This window comes from Aphelocoma coerulescens, chromosome 1A (assembly GCF_041296385.1).
Source record: "Aphelocoma coerulescens isolate FSJ_1873_10779 chromosome 1A, UR_Acoe_1.0, whole genome shotgun sequence".
NCBI lineage: Eukaryota > Metazoa > Chordata > Aves > Passeriformes > Corvidae > Aphelocoma > Aphelocoma coerulescens.
This window is the reverse complement of record NC_091014.1, coordinates 51,784,094-51,807,704: the sequence shown is the minus strand read 5'-3', so window position 1 is coordinate 51,807,704 and position 23,611 is coordinate 51,784,094. Positions and strand designations below refer to the sequence as shown.

The following is a 23,611-nucleotide window of genomic DNA, read 5'->3' as shown; positions in this document are numbered from 1 at the left end:
CAATACACAAACGTTTTTGGTTCCGGAGGACCAGTTAATTTGTGATGCACTCTCCCTCTGCCTGTTGTAAGACTAAGAGCCAGAAGGTGGTAGCAGAACCTCAGGAAACGGAAATTACGGTCCCACAGCGCTTTCATGGGAAACTATAATCTGTTCACTGTCAAGATGCAAGCCACAATTCACAAACCTGAAGTTTCAGAGAATTTTCCTGCAAAATTTCTTTGCACATTCTCATTCATCTCTCACTTTATAGTGGTGACTTAACTTGTGGAGGGAAACTATAGTACTGATGGGTTTTCATCAGAGAGCATCAGACTAATACTAAATTACCATTAAGCCCTTAGACTGATGAACATACTGAGAGAAGGTGGGTAGATGTGATACCCAAAACAAGAAAAATCAAAGGAGAAATCTGGGTCCAAAATCCGGAGGAGTTCATAAACTGAATCCTATGTCAGATGTAGGCACAAAAATTGGTATGTTGAAAATCCCTCCTCAACTGGCTGCTTGATTCTGAAGGCAGCTAGGGTGCGTAAATTTGCTTTTTATTTATTTACTAATTTTTACACTTGATCATTTTTTTCTGTGTGCCTTTGATGCCTTTTCCTGGTCTTAAAATCAAGAGTCATACACGGTTAGAAGGGGAAAAGGGATTTTACCTTGGTGTTTATTTTAAGGATCCTTAGGTGCACACGTCCAGGTCATATACATCGAGATGCACCCTGCCGAGTCCCTCTCTGTGTCCCCCTCCCCAAAATTTGGTATAACATTATAGGTTTTACTAATTAGCATATTTATCAAAGATTCCCCAATGAGAGGCTCAAGTGAGCCCCCCTCCCCAAGGAACCTTCCCCTGGATGGTTCTATCTTGGTTTACAGAATGTGTTCTGGAGAGGACCTTGGGGTCTGGGGCACACTGATCTCTAGCTACGAAGCTTCTAAAATGTTTAGTCTCTTAGCTTAACAAACAAGTCCAAGAATGTAGGGAAAAAGCACTAGGAGTACAGAAGTTGTAAAAAGGTATAACAGGGGTATAAAAGAAAAGGCAAAAATCTTCATGGCATCACCTTCATTTCTGTTTCTGGGCACAGACAGAAGTATATTAGCCTCAGTAAATCTGAATAACTCAGCTCTTCTACTGTCCTTAATCAACATGGCAATCTGCAAAATTGGATTCTTCTCTCCCTTTTTTGCCTGAGACACTTGCTCATTAAAGTAGGTACACTCTAGACATGTGACCACCAGCTGAAGCTCTGTGATAATGGCCTGTTATTCTTCAAAGGAAGTTGGTGGCCACCAACTTTCCTTCCCAGTACCCCCAAGCTCCAAGAACAGATGCAAGACAGGCTTCAGTTTGCTTTTCCACAGTAAGGCAATCAAAATTAAAACCTTAGTCAGTTCCCAGCCTTGTTCATCCTGTCTGCCTGCTCAGGATTAGAACCCTTGTGTGCTCTGTGGTTTTTGGGTCTAAGTCCTCAGATGCCCCAACAAACATGATTTTCAAACCGTTTGGCACCTGGCAGCTTCCAAGGACACTTTACTGGCTTTGTGCTGCCACCAGATTAATTTCCCTCTACAGCATATTAATTTCCTACTGAAGAGTACAGTCCACTCAGTAGCACCACTGCCTGGGTGTCCCTACAGATTGCCCGTGCCTCAGGTGGGGATGTAAGACTGCACTGCTCTGGGTCATGCTTCATCTGGCATTGAAAGAGGCAAGTGTGTGTCATCCCAAGGCAGTGCTGGACCAAAAAGTATCCTTGGTCAGCTACTGTGATTTGCACATGTGTGAAGGTAATTTTTTAAATACAATGTTGCTTTTCAGCATCCTCCATGAAGTCATTTATATTTAATTTTTTCTTTTCTGCAGGCCCACACGTATTGACTATTGCTGTCTTTACACTCACGGGAATTGTGATTCTGGTTCTGATCATCTCTTTGCTGATTCTAAGGTACCAAACCCTTTGGCTTTCTGTTTGTTTGTCCTTGAACAGTTTTCCAACTAGGACAATGCCTCTGATCTCTCATTGAAGAGCCATTCATTAGCTTACCTTACATACCTATGAGGTTGGCCCTGGTGTGAGCTCTTCGGTATATGCCAAGTAGTGCTTGCATCCATAGTGTTGTTATGATGGGTTAATAATCAAGGGAGAAGATGCAGCAAGGCTCAGTGTTCCTGCATCTGCTAAAAAACTCTGTTTCCTATATATATACAGAAACAGAAGTCTCAGACCAATCTTCAGAATTTTTCTACTTTACTACACATCTTTGGCCTTCTTGGGATTCACTTATATTTCTTTAATGTATTGGTGACATAAAAGTTCAATCTAGAAGGTGGTATTTCTCTTGAGTCACTGTAGGAGTCAAAACACCATGAGGTTTTGGTGTTTGCATTGCATGGATCCATTCCTTCAACACAGTCCATAACAATTTTTAACCCTACATAACAATTTTTCTAACAGCTTGGAATTTCATGCATATAACACAGCCCAGCTTTATCATTATGGAAAGAGCAGAAATAGAAATCATTGATGCCTCCTTTTGATGGAAGAAATCCCACCACATTTCCAAAGTATATGATTTTCTTTAATCTTTAAAAAAATTATCTTACCATTTTCATTGTGCATCCATTTTCATTCTGTATCTTTGTTATATATCGGAGAACTTCAGAAAAAGCAAGAAAATCAGATCTTAAGAAAAGTTTATTAGAAACAGATGCTGCTCAGGCTTTCTTATTTTGAATAGACCAATCTGCCTTGCTAACTAAAGCGAGAGAAAAATCAAAGATAAGGATACAAAATTCTTATACATCCAGTTGTTAATCATTGTCATATCTAAGCACTAACATATAAACAGACAGTAAAGTTTGCAATGCCTATGAAAATTAATAAACAAAAAGTATGGACTTGTAAAAGATTCTATATTTTTCCGTATTTGCAGATGCATAAAATCTAAAGATTCTGTTTCGGTGATTAGATTATTATTGTATACATATCATTGTGATATTCTCAAGCATCAAATATAGAAGAGATTTCTGAGAATTTTTAGAATAAAACTTGTACTTTTAGTGTCAAAATAATAGCAAACTTCTCAAATATAATTCCTGCCAAAGATTATCCCCTAACAAGCAAAGGAGAAGAGAAACTCTTACAAAAATCAACAAAATGCCTCATTATTCCTTCTTTATCTCCTAGGTTTCTAGGACACTTGAACCATTCCACAGCTACCTGTGTAGTTCTGACTGCAAAGTGAAAAGTCCACATCCTGAAAAACATATAACTATATATTAGACCTAGTAGATTTTAGTTCAGTTTGATGTGTTCTTAATCACCAGCTGATACCAGTTTGAACTGTAGTGCATCCTAATCCCTTCTACAAGATAGAACTGAGAAAAACAGTTCTTACTGCAATTGTTGCTCTACTTTTTCTTATGCAAATATATGCTAAAAATGTATCGAAAAAGGGATTAGTCAATAGTATGTTATTAGTCAATAGTATGGGTTCTGTCATTTGGAGATTTGGCCAGCAGTCATCAGTGTGTTAGGATTCTCCTGCAAACTCTCCAGTCAGTCCTGTGGGTTTTTTTAGTAGAGGAAGGACTTGCACAAGTTAGGAGGTAAGTTGATGAGCACTAGCTGTCTTGTAGCTTTTCTCTAAGACAAGACAGTGCTCGCTCTGAATTTTTGCAGGGGAGACAGCAGTTTCTTTCTCCCGTTTCCAAGGACTCTTCACTCATTTTTACAAAATGTGCAGAATACAAGAGACATCCACAAGAGACACCCACCTCATCTCAACGCTGTTGTTACCTCCTCTCCTAGCATTGCATTCACACCATTTCTAACTATCCACTGTTGATGGCAGGACTTCCTTTGGCTTGCATTTGTTTGTGGGACCTCTCTTCCAAGTACATTCAATAACATGGAGGAGAAAACTATATAAAATCCAGGTGGCCCTTTATGCTTTGAATTCTTCTGATCACCCCTGAGACTCTGGCAGTTGCCTAGCAGTTGTTCTGCTAAATCTGTTCTGTTCTGCTACAGAACTGAATGAGCATTTAGGCTTTCCCAAAGCTAGGGGAATTAAAGTGTATCAAATCAAACTGGATGAGTGCCACAGGGCTTGTGCTCAAGTCTCATCAGCCTGACATACCATCCTTGTGTCATCCTGACACTAGATGCTTCCCTGTCCTAATCTCCTGTTGTGGGTTTCGGTTCACTGGGAGGATATTCCAAAACACTTCTCTTGTTCTTCAGGAAGTACAGGAGAGATAATGAGCGCCGGTGGAAGAAATGGTCCCATATACCACCTGAGGAAATCTTGCCTCTGGAGACCAGTGAGACAAGTCATGTTAGTTTGAAGGTAAGAGAAGCACAATGCCCAAAGCTGGGTCTTGGATTCTGTCTCCTAAAGACCATCAATGCTGGGGTTTTGACATGTTCTGACTACAGCACCCTATGGCTCTGGTAGGACTAGGATCTGTTAACTTTTTTTTTTTAAAACATACTTGCTATATTGAAGAAAATGAGAGTATTCCACATCTATTGCCCACTAATAGAATGTACTTGTTCCCATCAGTAAAGCTCATTTTGTGATGGGGGAATGGGCTGGGTATTGACTTCCAGTCTCTGTTACAAATGATTTCCCAGTGCTTTGTTATGCCTCTGTAATGCCCAAGAGCATGAAAACAGCAGGTGGAGGGCCTGGGAGTGGCATGGATGTCCCACACTTTCTGTGGCATGTAGTGACCCTCCCTAGAGAGAGAGGCTTAAGCTTCTCTGTGTGGTACACAAAGACATTACTAATCTCTCTGGACCTGTCAAGTGGGGAGTACGTGATAATTGCAAGTTAATTATTCTTCTTTGTTCTCAGATTGATGAAGATAAGAGACGTGACGCCACCCAGAGACTGCGCCAGGGCAAGTATGACAAGAAGGTAACCTGACTGCAGTGTCCATGCTCCCTTCCTCACCTTTAGGAGGGCACTTTTTGGGAGGTCATTCCACCTCCCCTGACCTTGCAAAATGGTTTGTTCTTATGGAAGGAGTAAGGCATTTGTTCCCTGTCAGCTGCTTTGTATTTTGTTTACTGACAGAAGGCTCCATGAACCTCTAGCCCAGGAGCACAGAATCATAAACACAGGGACCAGAAATGTGATACATTTTGATACTGAAGAGATGAATAGGTTAATGGAGGACAGGCCATTTACATGGCAATTCTTGTGCATTCAGTAGAGCTGTCTGCCTGACTGAGGTATATTCTTGTTGAGTTAAAATCTGCACAGTTATTAGATCTAAATCCTTTGAAGAAAGTATAGCTCCAGTACTTATTAGCTGATTAACTGAAACTCCAACAGTAAAGCAGTACGCAGGTGTTTCTGAAGTATTTCTTTATATGGACATTTCTTGGAAAAGAAACATGAATTGCTGTTGTACTAAACCTATGATTTTTTTCTGCACTGGTATTTTTCCTTCAGGTGGTGATCCTAAAGGATCTCAAAAACAGTGATGGTAATTTCTCAGAGAAGCAAAAAATAGAACTAAACAAGGTAACTGTTGCACATAGGAACTGCACGCAGCAGGGTGGGATGGAGTCTATGAGTGAAGTCATTGCTTTCCACTGTCAACTCCAACAGCCATATGTTTGTGCATGTTTGTGAGGTGGACAGGTAATGAGTTCCTCAAAGGATATCGCTTGATGAACTTTATCTTTGTTATGTGATCTCATCACCACTTCAGAGTCTGAACTGTGTGCCAGTCAAGCTGAGGATGAATGAAGTAATTCATGTGCTGTCATATGGCCTTACTAAATACATGTGCTGTCATATGGCCTTACTAAATCAATTTTTATAGCTGATGCTAAAAAGCACTGGACTCTTTTGGCTCATATCATGCTAATTCATCAGCAGCAGAAAGCTGTAGTTAAATCTTATTATTGAATGCCAAGTGCCGCTCTTTAAATATAAGTTACTCTCTGCTGATTTCTGCATACAGACTCTTTCAACACAGGAGATTAATTTGGCTGCAGTACTGCATCTTGTTTTGAATGGCTTTCCTTTTACACAACACTGCTATATTGTGAATTCAATAAACTCTAAAAATACCTCGAAGTAAACTACAGTTATCTATTTAAATGGATGAAGTCCATAATATCATGCAGCATCATTAAATTTTTATTATTTGCTCATTTACTGACTGATTCACAACATTCTGTCACTCACAATGGCTATTCTGGTCAGCTGGGAGGTTTGATAGAGAGGCAATAACAGATACTATAATGGGCTTTGGAATTAGCTTGCAGTATCCAACAGCAGCCATTCTTATCTCCCTAATCCAGAAGGCTCTGGAATGACAAATGTCTTCAAGTACTTCACTCAGTGCCTTAGTACACTCTGGTTTAAGGGAAACTCATACATCTTATCAGGGCCTGAGATAAAAAAAACATGTCACACAAATATCCATGACCTGTGTTTCTGTATGAAAAATGATTGCTTTTAAAAACAGATGAACTGTTTCTGCTCTAGCTCCTACAGATTGATTATTACAACCTGACCAAGTTCTATGGCACCGTGAAGATAGACACCATGATCTTTGGGGTGATTGAGTACTGCGAAAGAGGTTCTCTGCGGGTAAAGAGTTTTAAAGGTCTCCTTCTACCCCAAAATTATCAAATTTCAAAGAAAAGAAATCCCCATCTCTGTGTCTTTGGCCCTCATGCAGCAGTCATGGACTGAGCAAGTGGTGGTTTCCTCTCCCTTGCTTGGTTCTCTCCATCCCTCCCCAGGTGCTGCTGTGTCACTTTAATGGTTCTCAGCAGCAAGAGGATGAGGGGAGGTGGAGCCAAGGAAAAGTACAGGCCCAGGACACAGCAACAGCCAGTATTTGTATTGTCTCCCCTATTGGAAGCATATAGGATATAACTTTTTCTTTATTTTCCAAGCTGTAGCTGTTGTCTCTGCTGATGTGCTTGTGTACCACAGAGTGTGTGAGGACAGAAAAAAGTATATATTCCATATTAGTAAGGGAGAAAAATGGCAAGTTCTGCATTAAAAGGGACAACAACCCTTAATTTTTGTTTATAAAAAGAAACATTGATAAATTGTAGTAAATTGAAGCTGGCAAAAGTATGGAAAGACTTATTGTTTATTACTACCAATATTATTTCAGTGCTAATCATGAAGTGATAATCATCAGCTCTTCTGTGGGTATATATTGCCTCTGCTTCTGTGATCATACAAAGACTGTCATCAGTAGCAGTGGTCTCTGGAACAAACTCACAGCAAGGCAGCAAAATAATTGTTCTCTCTAAGTTATTTTCTGGTAAACTGGCATACTCATGGAAGTTTACTTCTGGCAATGGATGTCATCGTGGCTGAAAGAACTGTAAATGACTGGCAGGCATAGATAAAGCAACAGTTTACTTTGAACTTGTAAGGCTAGGAGTAAATTGGTAGAAAATGGACTGTGAGCACAAAACATGGAAAATCCTCTTCCTTCCTCTTGCACAACTTGACCATTTGTTTCTCAGCTATTTTGTGTTATTAAAGACTTGTTTTCAAGACAAAATTCACAACCTATTTTTAATTGCACAAAACCCTCTTTTCTAGCTCTGTGTAGAGTTAATATATACTTAATATTCCCGGTTTTTTTGATTCAACTTCTGTTCTAGTGCATGTACTCTCTATAAAAAACAAAGTTGCTGGTTGAAAGGTGTGCAACTTGGATACCCATATCTCATCTTCTGCTTTATCCCTGAAAAACTTTTCTTCTCTTCACAGGATGTTTTAAATGATAAAATATCCTACCCTGATGGCACGTTCATGGACTGGGAATTTAAAATCTCCGTCATGTATGATATTGCCAAGGTAAGTGGACTGCTGATGGTGCAATGTTAATCAACCTGTCCTGTCTTACAAAACTGATCCTCGGAGGAGTGTAGCTCTCAAGGTCTTCTCCTTCTTCCTTAGAGCTGTATGCCTTTCCAGTCTTTTCTCCTCTGGGGACAGGTATCTGAGGCAGGAGAAGCCACTGGCTTTCAGACTGAAGGAGGAAATAGGGACCAGAACTGGCTTTGGGCTATTTATAAATAAACAAATAAAGTATACGCCAAAGAAATGTGGCCCAAAGATCAGAGGGTTACAATCTGCTGACCCATGGTTTCAATAACTAGGGCTTACGCAGTCACAGGCTCCTCAAAACACACTGCTTTGTGGCCTCAGGTAAAGCATACAAAGCAAAACTGTATTTTTTCAAATAATGGAATTATTCTAATATGTATCCAGAGATGGGATCAACTTTTTCTAAACAAACTGTTTATGTACCATCCTGATTTTCTCACTAGTCTAGTTTCTCACTACAGCTATCCATTTCAAGCAGTTTGAGAGGGAAGAAATTAATCTTGTACAGAAGCCAAGCTGGTTTTCAGTAGCTTTCAACAGATCTTTGCCTTTTAGGTCCTTGTGGTAGGAAAAATCAATATGCATAGTAAAGGAAATTCTATTCTACATTAGAGACTTGTAACTGTTCAGTTAGTAGTTAAGGAGCCTTTGTAATTCACTGGTGTAATAATTCATTATACCTCTACAGATAATGTAGAGAATCACTTCTTTTTGCTAGTGCTTGGCTGCTCTTCTCTTCCTATTGCTGGTTTGCAGTTGGACGGTCCTCCTGTTTCCCTACATGCACCAGTTCAGATTTGGTCTCCACAATGAGTGACTCCACTGTGTCTGTTCTAAAGAGATATTGAAAATCTTGTGCTTTATTAAAGCCCCCTTAATCCAAATTGTCACAGTTTGTTGGCCTTGTTAATGACTTTCAAGTTCAGTTAATGTTCAGCATTAAGTTTCATTTTAAATAGCAGCAGAGGAGTTTCCCTTCCTCCTTAAAACATATCAAAACCCAGGGTATTTTTTAACTATTTGCAGTTCACCTTCAGATGTTTCTTTAGAAAATAAGGATTAGTACTGTCTCTGTTTATGAGGAGAGAGAAATCCCAGTCCCTCTGAAAAAGTGACCAAATGCCCAGTGACTGCACTCGTACTGAGAATTCACAGCCAGTCATTGCTGCACCATTGGTAAAGGGGACGTGGCACTTGAGGCTGGATTGGCACACAGCATCCATTATGTGGAATGGCTCCTCAGCATTATTAGCTAGTTAGTAGAGATGGTTCACAAACTCTTCATGAAAACTTGTATGTACCTAGGAATATGAGGAAAATTACTGTCATTTGGATGATCTGCCAACCTCTCCTATTCCTTGATTTGATACTGTGGTGAAGCTTCTGGGATCTAGACATTTCCATGAAATTCTTGTATTGCTTTTTCCAAACCGTATCTTCTAAACCTCCAAGCATCCTGTCTATATTTACTTGAATTGCTTTTCTTTTTAGAGAAGTCATTTCATGGCCTCTCAGCTCCAATTCCTCTCCTCTCAGTATCTACCCTTTTCAAGACCAGCCACAGCTCTCCAGGCTGTTAAAATACCTATGACCAGGTGCAGCAGTTTCTTTGCCTTCCTTTTGAGATGCTTCTCCCTCTCCATGCCACCATTTTCATACACTCTGCTTTTACTATGGCCCAAACAGTCCTCATACTATGCCTGCTCTTCATCTGGCACAAGAAGCTGCTGCATCTTTTTCTGAACAAAGGTTGGATCACTTGTATTCCCTGGTACAAGCAGCAAAGTGATGACTATTCTTGGAGCGGTCTCTAGTTCAATAGAGAAGGTGGGGTGGCCAAAGAGGAAGCTCTAAATCTACTCCATTTACTTCCCCCTCCCCCCTTTATTTTTGCTATCATAGCTGCCTCTAGGATTGATGGGACCACCTTGTAGCTACCTGGATTTGGCTACATGTAACCAAAGAACTCTGATGAAAGGTCTGCTGAGAGGGAATTGCAGTAATCAAGCCTTGTAGTTACTAGTGCATACACTGTAGTTGCAATGCTATTTATTAAATAAGTGGCTGCTGCAGGATATTGTGCAAGGGATTGTAATATTCTTGCATTGTGCCAGAAAAAGGATTGTCAGTCAGAACTAAAGCTTCAGAGCTCCAGAGCAGAGATTACAAGAATCCTCAAGTATTTGAAACTATTGTACTGAAAGTCATTATAAATTTTGAAAATCACATTGTGGGTTCTTAATAGGTTCTGTGTTTTCAGGTAGGTGCATAGGATAGTGCGAAGGAAAGAGAAAAATTTTATCAGGTACATCTATAAGACCTTTGCCTCCAGAAATTGTTAACAAGAAAGCCTTGGGATAAGGAAATCTAAATTACCTTTGCTTGTCATTTGATCCTGATACAAATTGGGAATTCTGCAATGGGAATATTTTGTGGCCAATGAAAACAGGAGCTGGAAGAAGACGCTGCTGGAGGAAATAGGGCCTAAAACAAAAATAGGGCCTAAACAGGCAAAACATCCTGGGTAGCGTCATCAGGGCTGCATGCTAAAATCTGCCTAATCAAGAAATGTGTTCCTTGGGTATAGTGTGTGCACAGTCTGTAAATTTGGCATGGTCTAGATAGGTACAGGATAACCAGTCCAACAACATTCTTCAGAGATTGCATCTTTTGCATGCTGCTTGTGTCTCAGACATACATCTGCTCTGCCTAAAACTCAGCTCATGTCTCAGTGATCTCTTGTGATCTCTCAGTGATCTCAGCATTTGCTGATCCATTCCCAATTATGGGTAACCCAGTATTTGAAAAGAAAACCCAGCATGGCATACAGTGTATTCATGACCACATGAGCTGTAACACTGATTAAATTCTATCTACCAGTTACACAAAAGGATGAGCTATACATGTAGGAGTCTAAGTGGGAGATCATTCAGAGAAGAAACTAAACAGATATTACATACCCGTTCTGGCTTCCACAGGATATAGATTGCACTTCATATACTGAGCACAAAGAAAAGAGGACTATAGGAAGAAGAACAACCATCAGTAGGCTATAAGTAGGTGTGAGTTTAAGTAGTTCAGAAGAGTGAGATGAAACAGAATAAATAATAGCAAGAGGGTACAAATTAGCATACCTACTCCCTTCTTGAGCTGACGCCCACTTAATAATGTTCTTGTCCTGCTGTGCCTCAGTGCGAGCCCCTTCTTATGTATTGCACCATATTTAAGTGTCTTAGACTAAATCAGATCATTTCAGAGGCCATGAGTAAAAAGGGGCAAGCTACACACCTCTGTATGCCTGTGTGTGTTGTGAGTCAAGAGTCTGAATCTCAGGAAATAAAGATGAAACTGCATTGGCCAGGCCTCATTCTTGCTTCAAGTTTAGCTCATGGATAGCTGGTATGTATTGACTTGTACAGAGAAAACCATAAACAGTCAGGTCAGCAGAGACCTTTATGACTGTCTAGTCTGATCCCCTGTCTGATCTAAGCCCTAGTGCATCATCTAACACTCTCTGCTCTCAAGCCCTCTGCTTTGCAGTTAGAGGATCTGCTGCAATGTTTCAAATAACATCTCTGGTGTATGGCGATCTTCACAGACATAAGGAGCAATTCCTCTCACACCTATTGTGTCTGTTGGATGAACATGTAGTTGGAAGCACTTCTTTGTGTGACATTCCAAGAAATCTATATTTAATTTACCAGAAAACATTTATAGCAAGTGAAATTAAAACTTTTGTGGGAGGAGATACATTTCCTTAATTGCTTAATTGTGTTCTAATGTTGACAAAACCCAAGATGCCATGTCAGACTGTTGTTAACTAAAAGGAAGGATGGCCTTCCATGACAGGATCCATTTCCTTATTTTGTAATATTGACTGTTCCTAATGTCTTGGAAAGTCTCCTTTGTAAAATAATAATATGAAAGGGAAATGTGATTTATGCATATACATTGCAGAGGAAGTCCATTTAATTACTTGCACAGATATTATGCTAATATTCACATTCTTGTTGAGTCTGGTAACATCTGAGTGTCTCACATGTAGTTGTGCTCTCTTTGTCTTTTATTGTCAACCACAGGGGATGTCTTACCTGCACTCAAGCAAAACTGAAGTCCATGGTCGACTCAAATCCACAAACTGTGTAGTAGACAATCGCATGGTAGTGAAGATCACTGATTTTGGCTGTAATTCAATTCTGCCTCCAAGGAAAGGTAAAAAATGCCTAACTGGACTCTCCTTCATGGTTTCCAACTCAATGGAATTTTCTTATCTTCATAGACCAATAGGGTCTAATTACATCTTCTACACAGTACAAAACAATGTGATTTTGATTCATATTATAGCAGCCATTATATTGTTTTAACTTAAATAACACAATGAAAGAATTACTAGCAGGTAGAGAAAGAAATTAGTGTGAGAAGGAAGGAAAGATGAATATTCAACTTTTAGTTTAGAAAACAGAGATTTCACCTGTGACTGCAGTGTAAGAAACATTTTCAGTATCCAAGTCCTTCATGCAAACAGCTCTCTTCAGCAGTAATACTGAAATTGTGTGAAGAAAAAAGCAGTTAATTTACCATAAATCTCGTAATTGATTAGATACATGTGTTACCACGGTGCTCTGTGGTATCATTTAAACATTAACAAGCATGACTCTGATAACTCTTGAAGAAATCTGTATTGATATGCAATGATAACTTGCTTTTCTTTCCTTAGGTAGGAATCTAGTAATATATGCTCAAGCAGATTGGAATAATATTAATAGCTTTTCTTTACATTTTTTATTCACCTCCCATTCATAGAATATTTCTGTAAAATAGAACACTCCTTTCTACTCATTTTTTCCTTCTTACTTGATCTGGAGTGAAAAGATGAACCCACCTGAAATTATGTCATATGAATCTGTAGAGTAGAGCTTGGGGTACAATAAGCATGGCACTGTGCTGTAACTGCAGCGTATGACCTGAGAAGAAACTGGTTGCAACTGGTTTGGAGAAAATTTTTACATTCAGACACAAACATACTCAAGAGGAGCAATAAGAACATAAAAAAGGACGAAGAAAAGTGCACTGAACATAAATATTCTATTCATTCTTAATTCTAAAAGTTTCTTATTTAATTTTATATTATTATTACATTGTAATGTATTTATCTTCTTCTATTGCTTATAAGCAGCCTCAGAATTTCTGGTTACTCAGTCTATGTCCTTGAAACTCACTGTTTCACAAGAGATCTACAGATTCATTGTGGCTGGATGTTACAGCCTGATATCATAACACTGTCTTCAGGGTCACTGTGTTCAGGTCACTGTTATGGTATGTCACCAGCATGTCACAGCTGTTGTACCATGGCAGCATTCTGGTTTTGAGGTACAATGGTGTTCATTGCACTAGAAATACAGATTAATAATTTCTGTAGAAAGCAAGTAGTTATGAGCAGGTAATATTATGTCAGGCTCAAAAGCACTTGAGAATTATTTCAATAGCTTCATGGTATCAAGGCCATTGGGAAATATGGCAGTCTTTTCATCAGACACTGCATAAAAAACTCCTTGCATCTCCTAGCTCAATAGTTTATGGCTCAGGGTTTTTTTATTATAGCACTGGCATTCCTTGGTCTGAAACAGATACATCGGCTATTTCTAAGAAGCCTGTGAAATGTAGCTAAGAAAAGCAAGTTCATTGCCAATAGACATAACTTTTCTGAAGGTGTAAGAGTCTGCATCTACAGTGGAAAGTAGCAGGGTCAGCAAATCCCAGAAAATTGAAAACTACATCAGAGGTTTATCTAACCTGTATTGATGTCAGCTTCTCAAGAAAAATGCTAAAGTAGGAAATACACAATACCAGTGGGCTCTGGATTGGATATGAAAAGAGTAAAAGGAAATATCATTAGAGCCAGTGGATGCTCTGAGAAGGATCACCCTTTTTTTCAATTACTTCTCTCCCTTTCCCCTTTACATCATCCCCCATTGCCATCTGGATCTTCAGACCTGTGGACAGCTCCTGAGCATCTCCGTCAGGCCGATGTATCTCAGAAGGGTGATGTATACAGCTATGGGATCATTGCCCAAGAAATCATCCTACGCAAAGAGACATTCTACACCAGACATTGCCAAGACAACAGAGGTAATTCCACAGATTTCTCCTCTATTGCAGCCTTCTGGGACGATTGGAGCTGTAAGTGACCTATTCTCCATGTTTTGTGAAAGGCACTGTCTCTCATAACTGTTTGAACAGCTGCTCCTTTCCCTGCATGAATGAAGAGCCTGTTTGAAGGATCTCACTGTGGGGACAAGTGTCCCTACTTTTTCTGTAAATAAAGTCTGCATTGAGTTTTCTTGCCCTTTCTCTTCCCTTCTCACCTGGAACACAGCATTACAGAAGTTAACATTATACAATGTTGTCCAGACTTACTGTAACATTTAAAGGCCTCAAAGGTTTTTCTATTTTGACTTGTAAACAACATGTAATATGCCACTCATTTTAGGCAGCATAAATCAGCATTGTCAACACAGAATAACAAAAACTCAGTTGCATGACATAAGAACAGCTGGCATTTAAAAACTGGCAATTCAGACTTTATTCAAGCTGGTTATAATTAACTTTAGCAATTTAACTTCTGTCACAAAAATCATCTCCTCCTGTAGTGCATCCATTAAACCCTGTATTGTGCATTTTTTGACATTGTTTTTGAGTGTCTGTTCTGGTTTTAAGCCCAGCTGGGAATTAAGCACCATGCAGTCGCTTGCTCAACCCCGCCTCTCTACCCTCCTTCCCCCTGGTGGAATGAGGAGGAGAATCAAAGTAAGACTAATAGGTTGAGATAAGAACAGTTTAATAATTGAAAATAAAGTAAAATACAATATTAATGATAAATGATAGTGATAATGATAATAAAAAGGGAAAAACAAGTGATGAACAATGAAATTGCTCACTACCGGCTAACCAATACCCAACCCCCCTTCCTGAACCCAGATAATCTTCCCTTTCAGGTAACTCCCTCCAGTTTATATGCCAGGCATGACATTCTTAGGTACGGAATATCCCTTTGGTCAGTGTGGGTCACCTGTCCCAGCTATGCTCTCTCCCAGTTTCTTTTGTGTACCCCCTCACTGGCAGAGCCAGAGACAAGTTAAAAAAAAAAAAGCCCTTGACTTAGGAGAAACACAGCTTAGCAAAAAACCAAAACATTAGTGTGTTATCAACACCATTCTTATTCCAAACCCAAAACACAACACTGTAACCGTTTCTGAGAAGAAATTAACTCCCCTAGCTAAAACCAGGACAATATCCAGCCCAGTCAATCCCAATTCCCAGAATCCAGACATTATTATATACTAGAACTGACACAGAAACATGTGTGGGTTTGGGATTTTCCTAGTGACTAACAATAGTTACTAACAACAAATTTAGACGTTGCCTTTATCTCTGAGTCATTCTGTTGGATCCGCCTCACATTTGTTAAAACATCTAGAGCAGAAGCTTGACAGCCTAATAGCTCTTTTACTGAGTTACATTCGAGAATAATTTCTGGGGCATGTTCATCATCCTACATTATCACAAATCTGTTCATATTTCAGGAAACAGTTTTTCACATCACCAACTCTATAATATAAATGTAGATTTAAAAGAGATTAGAAATGCCTGTTCCCCTTACAGCAAACTCTTCAGGATTCCATGCTTAATAAAAGGTAGAGAAAATAAGGCCTTTCTACTCCTCTTTCTTGGGAAGAGGCAGACACAATCCTCATGAATGCAAGAATTTTACAAATATTGCCAGCATGGAGAAAGGAAGGTGCAATGCCCTATCTTGCTCATTTTGACTTGTGAAGCAAAACCATAGCAAACTACATTCTTTTAACTGCTTTTTGAGCAGTTACAGTCTTTTTGTGTTGTGTTAATGGTTATTAAGTTAGCCTCAGACATAGTGTTTCTTGGCTTTTCTGAGATGTGGTGGCATCCTCATTGCTCTGTGTTTGACCCTGGCTGTCACAGTGAGAACCTGGTTCCTTGTTTTATCTTTTACCTGTTTCTTAACACTGTATTCTGTCCTTTTGGAAAGACTGTCCCTTTCAAATGGCATTAGGTTAATCCATGCAACTCAAAGAAATTTTAGCACCTAAGCTAGGTACCTAACAGCATCTAAGTGCTGATGCTGGAGATGGTCACATATCAGCATGTGAGGTAAGACAATAAATTAACTAGGTGTGAAACCTAGTAAGTCTGGGTCCACTGTAACTTAAAAAAATAATCTGCTTTGTAAATTTCAGCTGAAATTTAAAATTTTCCATTCAGTGAGGAGATTGTTTTCTCCACAAAACTTTTTCTTTCCATAAAAGCATTAGTCGATGTCTAAGATATATATTGCTGATCTAATGGCTTCTGGTATTATTCTTGACTTTTGATTATGCAAGTTGAGTAAAATGTGTTCATCAGTTCATCAAATTTCATGTAACAGAAAGGAATTAATTTTATTACATGTTTCTGAAGTGGCTCTTCATTTAAATGCCTGATTCATTCATTAGCCAAGATGAGCAAGACAGTGAACCATACTTATTCAAACACCTCTGCATTTTGTTTGTGGCATCATCTAACTTTGGAAGACAGTAGCTCAAACTTGGGGTGACCATTAATTTACAAACATCCAAGATAAAAAGAGAGAAAAATTTACCAAATTAGAGTCAATGGTAATGGACAAAGAAATGTCCCTGTTGTCTGTTACATTAATTTTGTTTTTAAGTCACCAGAGAAACTCCTTCAATGGCTAGGCTATCAGAAGTTAGTCTCTGCAAATTAGAAGACTTGATATTGATAATTCAGGACAGCTGATATAACTGCTTCTCCAGGCTTAAATGACAGCAGCAAGGACTGTGTTCAGATTTTAAAAGACTTTTTTAAAAACCCCACACCTAAAAACTCATCCACCAACTTAGAAAAACTAAACTCTACTTTCAGTTACTCAGTGAGCCAATTTAGTCAACATGAAAATATGTATCAATCAACTTAATGTACAATAATTTTGCTGCTAATGAGAGAAAAGAAGTCCCATGACAGGTATACAGAACTGGATTTCTAATGTGTAGAAGTAACTAGGTCATCATCTGCTTCACTGACATCCCTGGAAGAAGCTGTTCTCCGTCTGGTTACTCCACTCTTCTGCAGAAACAACTCATTCACTGCTCAAGAGTGTGAAACCTTGCCACGTACCAATGCTCAATTCAGGCTGCCTCCTTGTTCCACTACTTTCTGCTACTGATTAATTGCAGTATTGCTAATAGGTGCTGTTACTTCCTCTCTCAGGTGTGTGTCCAGCATGGAAATCCAGAACATTCCTCCTGCGTACATGAGCCCTACACAGACTTTCCTGTCTCATAGCCCACAGAAGATTTCTCAGCAGTCTCTCCACTCTATTGCATTTGGGAGACTCAACTTTTCTGCTCCGTCTCTAGTCTGTAATTTCTGTACCAAAAAGTTGGATGCTGCTGCATCATTTTAGGGTGATCATGCAGACTGGGCATGTTTAGGTATCTGTAGCTGCTCTAGACCAGTGCAATTACAAACCTTCCTCATATAATTATACATGAATGATGTATACTTCCTTCAGTAAAATTGTATCCCAAATATAATCAGACATTATTAATAAATAATCTGTTCTGATTCACAGATCCCTTTCAATTTCCCTTTACTGCAGAGGTAAAAAATTGCTTCTTTTTTTTTACCACCCCCCACCCCTTCCCCCAGAATTCTTGAAGTCTGCAGGAGAAAGACAAAGGAAGATGGTTTTGCTTTAGTGCTCTCTTACTGTGCTTAAATTGAGTTGTGCAAATGCAGCCTGATTTTGATGTGTTCAGAGTCCAAATAACTTTCATAGAATGCATTTAACGACTAAGAGTACAAATGAGTTAACAAATGCAATGCTTTTAACCCATTTATATTAATAGCTTCATTTTAAGGAAGTTAAGCATCTGCAGGATGATTTGAACTGCTCTAATGAGCGGTGTATGTCTCCACACTTTTGATCAAGTTGCAATGGGCTTTTCACATTGTTTGTTACTATAATTATACTTCATGCTGAGAGGCACACTAGTAATGCCCAAGATTCTTTTGGGAAGATGCCATAACCATGTCTACCATAACCAATAAATACTCATGTACATTTCTACTCATTTTGCTTTCAGGGGCCTTCAAGCCAGCCTGTTTCGGTCTTGTGCCATATATTAAGAAAAGCTCCAAAGCTGAAATTCTAACAAAATGAGGGAACTGTCTTCAAGACTTCTGTTTGTACAGTGCCTTGTAACATCAGAGACTGCTATACACAATCAATGTCCTTCTTACGCTTTTTTGTTTAAAACTTTGTTCTTTTTCGTGTATTAGAGAAACTTTACAGAGTGGAGAGAGGCAAAGAAGTGAAGCCTTTCCGACCAGACCTGACCTTGGAAACAGTGGGAGAAAGACAGCTGGAAGTAAGCTAATAATTAACTAAGCCATTTTCTGGGTGAAGGGTGGAAGTCCTGGCCTAACTAGAGCCCATGATCATGGGAAGGTGAAAGCTATGTGTTTTATGCCAAATGCCCTAACTTTGTGGGAAGAAATTGCATTCTATAGTTGTTACCAGCAATGTGAAATACGACTCATGGAAATTATTTCACTGGAAAGAAACAGAGACTTATATGGTGTCACTCTTCTCACCTATTTTAGATATTCTTGAGATGGGATGAATTACACCTCAAGTATACCCCTCTCCACTAATACAGCCCCTATGGCTTCTTGCTCAGGTGAAAATGTCTGTATTGTAGATATTCACATATCCAGCAATGAACCCCATTCTTTTTGGCTGAATCACCAGTTTCAGAAAAATCCCAAACTCGGGATATTGGAAATATAATTAACACAGCATTTGCCACCATGTCAGTAACTGTGTCTGACACCAGTCTGCAAGACTGGATCCATTTACTTGCCTTTCATTTGTGTATTGCAAATTCAAGTTAAGATCATGTCACTAGTCATCACAGAGTTAAGATGCCTGCAATGAGTGTTCTAACCATAGGTTCAAGACAATTAGTCACACAATTTAATATGTTGCTGGTCAAGAGTAACTGGAAATTCTGTAATGAACTAGTGCTGTTTAGCACTACTCTGTCTTTATCTCAGGTGGACTTTTCCTTAAATTTTTTTGAAGGTATATACACTAGTGGAGAGCTGCTGGGAGGAAGATCCAGAGAAAAGGCCTGACTTTAAGAAAATTGAGAGTACTCTGGCTAAAATATTCAGGTGAGCAGCAGGGGCTTTGTTTTTTAAGATGCTCCAAACTCCTCCTTTATTAGAAAGCTCATATTTTTGGGTGCGTAAATTGATGTGATTATGATTCAGTCAGTGGAAAACCCTAGTGTCTTCACTTAGATCCTCTTTTATTCTTTGGCAGAAAAGTAGGTGAGCATGTGCATAAGTATACATACACCTGTGTACAATGTACTGAGTGAGGGTGAGATGATCACCTTACCTCAAATTGGTACATTATGGAACTAGCAAGCTGGATAATTAGGGATTTAAACCAATCAAGTAATTCACTCCCTCTCTCTAGTCAAGAGTTGTATAGGGACTCATGTAATCTACATTTTGGTAAATGAATGCACATAGATGTTTGAAGGATGATTTGAAAGTTTGGATGGTCCCAAATTAAGCTGACTAGAAATTTTGAGTTGTAACTCACCAGAAGTATTAATTACAGGGCTTTGGTAGTACAAAGTTCTGGGAAAATAATAAGGGTCATAGCTGGATAAACCCTGTGGGGTTACACAGGCCTTTCACCTGCACAATGCTGCATTGTTCCTGCAGAATTTGGTCAGAATTAATTATTTCAATGACCAAACAGTGACCTTTTAATCACTTCTCCTAGGCAATTGCTCCCCAGTTTTTAAGGTTCTCCCCATGAACAAACCCCAACAGCATCATTTTACACTTTACATGGGCAAGACAACTCTAGTATGTATAACTGAATGTATCAGCTGAATAACCTTTCTGCAGCTGAATAGAGAGGCCTCCTGGTTCAGCTCCTAAACCTCCATCCTACAAAAGCAAAAAGGTTGCCTCTTGTCACACATAATATGGTGTTCTTCTCATGTAGGTCTAAGATGATGCATCCCTGACATAAAATTTGTTTAAAGAGTAATTTTGAAGGCCAGCTGGATACAATACTAATCTGACTCTTCCAGTCAGCCTGGTCCCAATTACTTTCAGACTGCTTTAGGGAGTGCAGGCTGCCCGGACAAACAAGTTTGAGCAGCTCATGTTACCACACTTCTGCTTCCAGGGGTTAGTAGGCTTTAGTCTGCAGGATTTTGTGAGTAAAACTAGCCACGGGGCTGTCCATTGTTCCACTGTATTCTTCAGTCTTCTAATCAGACAGCCTCAAATTGTCTTAATTCTTCTGGCTGAAGTCCCCATCTAAACATTATATGCAATTTTCTACCTACTATTTTTAGGTTCCTCTCAGAATTTGAGCTTGTCAGTTACTTTTTACAAATGAATGTTCCTGGATTACCCAAGGTAATCTGGAATTGACAATATTAGCAGGGTTAGGTGATTGAAGGCTGCCTCAAGAATTACCAGCTCCAACTGACAAGTGTGGATTACAGACTTTCAATTCATCTACATGAGGCCTCCAAGCAAGCAAAAGAATGATGCACTTGAGGCACTTTGCATTCTAACTATAGGGAAGTCAAACACTGAAGAAGTTTTCTGTTGCTGCTTTTTTGCCTCCTTTTAGCTGCTCTCAGCAATGTACATCTATCAATCTTTCTTTTTGATTCCTGTGTAATTCTGTTATTTGCAGTAATTTCCATGGCCAGACCAATGAAAGCTACATGGATACCCTGATCCGGCGTCTACAGCTGTACTCGCGGAACTTGGAACACCTGGTGGAGGAAAGGACAGAGCTGTACAAAGCAGAGCGAGACAGAGCAGACAGGCTTAATTTCATGTTACTTCCAAGGTAACTGGCCAGGAGGATTTTTGCTGGCATTTTATTTACATACACCCGATTCTTGCAGAGTAGGGGATAGGATTAATGTTTATGTTCTATTTTCTTTCCATCTAATCTAATCCTGCCACAAAGGAAATAAGAAGCAGCTGTCCCTGAGCTCTCCACCCTATGGTGGAGTGTCATGCCAAGATGGTATTGGGACCCATTATCTTCCTCAACATTTCTTCACGCACAGGTTTCCCCCTTTCCAATGCAAGCCTCTCTTTCACTGCCTTCCTGGGAACACAGATCTACAGTGATCCCACATCACAGAGCTCTGCTCTGCTCCAGCACCTTGCTAGGTAGAAGGAGTCTTCAGCTGAAGAGCAGGAGTGCAGTCCAGCTTCAGGCTGGAGTTTAGCAATGCAAGAGAGGGGCTGAGGTTGGCTGGCTCATACTGGGTTAGATGGATTCTTCAGAGCATGCTATAGGACAAGTATTATTGGTATTATAATATTGGTAATACCAGTAATTTCGGTATTGCACATATTTGGAATAATAGAACTACCCTGGTATGTCATTACTAGCTTCAAGGGTATTTCAGTAGTCAGGGTATTGATTTTATGACTCATCACAAAAAACAAAGTGCTTGTTCAATCCAGTTTTGGGGAAAATCAGGAATGATCTGGCTGTATAGACAGTGCGACAAGGAATTCACATCTCCTTCCACTCTTTGTTGTTCCTACTGCTCCATTACTGTTTCACTGTAGATGGAACACAGCATTGTGCAAAACCTATAATTTTCTGGGTCTCTTTCAGTTATTCTCTTCTAATACCACCACTAGGAACAGGTATTTTTCTGGATTTAGAATTGCAAGAAAATGAAGGTATCTCTTGAATAGGCATTGACTGTCATGGTATTGAATTTTTCTTCCATAAAATTATCAGACTATGCTATCTCATCTGAAATCAAGATGAGTTGATGTAATTATTATAATGAAATTACTTCTATGCTGAGAAAACAGAAAAAAACTGTCTGGTCTTAACTTATTGTATGGGTAGAATTTAGGTCTACATGTCAGGAAGTTCAGAATTTCAGTTTTAAATTTTACTCAGTATCCCTGTTTCTGACCTTAACCAAGAAGCTCAGTTGCCTGTGTCTCAGTTTCCTCATGGCTATTCACACACTTGGATTTTGAAAGTCTGTAGTGCATTAATTACCATTAGTAAGTGCTTTGAGGTCCCTGACTGAAAAGCATTATGGGCATCTAAAATGTGACTGCAATGGCAGTTTTCAGCAAACTATTTGATGTTTCTTACACAGAAAGCAATACTGTGATTGGGTTGCATGAAAAAATACCTTTAATAGTAAACACTACTCCTCTGTCTTCCTGCCTTCTCTATTTCCACAGGCCAGTAGTAAAATCTTTGAAGGAGACTGGCCGAGTAGAGCCAGAGCTGTTTGAAGAAGTTACTATCTACTTCAGTGACATTGTTGGCTTCACCACGCTCTGCAAATACAGCACCCCTATGGAGGTGGTAGATATGCTCAACGATATCTACAAGAACTTTGACCACATTCTTGACCATCATGATGTGTACAAGGTGATTATCTCTGTACTTTTGCTCATTTACACCCAGTGGACACACAAACCAAATTGCATGATGTGGTGGCTAAGGAAATCTGCCTTCTAAGCAAAGCAAAAGAGAGAAAAACAGGTCAGGATTACTTCGTTTCAATATGCTTTCACTGTGCCTACTTATACCAAATTTCCTACAGTAGGTGGTCACACATTCATTAATTGGAATGCTGGGTATAGTTATAAACACTCATATACCCAAATGGTGTCAGCTACCTTAAACAAATCAATCCTGCTCTCTGGGGGAGAAATATTTAGTCATGAACAAAAGGATCTGATAAAATCTTTCTGCTTTTAACTGAAGATGTACTTTTCTATGTCTGCAAATAGTGAGTTCTGATTTTATTTCCACAGGTGGAGACCATTGGTGATGCTTACATGGTGGTGAGTGGTTTACCGAAGAGGAATGGCAACCGGCACGCAGTGGACATCTCCATGATGGCTCTGGACATCCTCAGCTTCATGGGATCTTTTGAACTAAGACATCTGCCAGGGCTGCCTGTTTGGATTCGCATTGGAATTCACTCTGGTACACAGTAGGGCTAGATCAACAGTGACAATGTTGTTGCCTGGTTTTGAACAGAATTAACACCTATACAAGATCTGGGATATATGCCATAGACAATTTCCCTCCTCATGAAGAATCAGGTTGAAAAAAAAAATGTTTATAGAGGAAGAGTAACAGAAGTAAATAAGTCACTGTTTTGCTCCTGCTGTAGTGAAATAGCCCATAGCCATTAATTCACAGCTTAAGTCAGTAGCTAGGATGAGCAACAGCCACTGTTCCTGGTGTGATTAAACCAGTTGTATCAAATAAGCCTTCACAGATTATTTCTCTCTGACTGAAGCAGAGATCAGTCATGGCCAGCTACGCTTATCTAGACAAAAAATGCAAGCCTGTATTTTGTGCTTTTGGAGGCAAAAAGTTTTGTTGAGTCTGTGTGGGACTTAATGTTTTAATTTATCTGTAAAAATACTTTTTGTCAAAGGGGAACTCCAGATAGCTCAACAACTTTGGGAAGTTCCTCAACACCAGCTGCCAGGGAGGAACATATCCGAGAAAGTGACTGAGGCACGGGGAAGCCTCTTGAGGCACTACTATGCGCCCTTGCAT

At 39.4% G+C, this 23,611-nt stretch overlaps 1 protein-coding gene across 2 annotated transcripts in view; it reads left to right on the top strand.

Annotated features, from left to right (window-relative positions):
- GUCY2C (guanylate cyclase 2C) overlaps positions 1-23,611 on the top strand; it is a 51,107-nt gene that overhangs the window by 23,117 nt on the left and 4,379 nt on the right. For both annotated transcript variants that reach the window (XM_069002086.1, XM_069002078.1), the window contains 13 exons: positions 1,871-1,952; positions 4,254-4,359; positions 4,870-4,932; positions 5,473-5,544; positions 6,520-6,624; positions 7,774-7,860; positions 11,973-12,105; positions 13,885-14,022; positions 18,271-18,359; positions 19,076-19,167; positions 20,729-20,887; positions 22,270-22,462; positions 22,852-23,026. In XM_069002086.1, the coding sequence (XP_068858187.1) occupies positions 1,871-1,952; positions 4,254-4,359; positions 4,870-4,932; positions 5,473-5,544; positions 6,520-6,624; positions 7,774-7,860; positions 11,973-12,105; positions 13,885-14,022; positions 18,271-18,359; positions 19,076-19,167; positions 20,729-20,887; positions 22,270-22,462; positions 22,852-23,026 (1,494 nt within the window). The remainder of the gene's footprint in view (positions 1-1,870; positions 1,953-4,253; positions 4,360-4,869; positions 4,933-5,472; positions 5,545-6,519; positions 6,625-7,773; positions 7,861-11,972; positions 12,106-13,884; positions 14,023-18,270; positions 18,360-19,075; positions 19,168-20,728; positions 20,888-22,269; positions 22,463-22,851; positions 23,027-23,611) is intronic.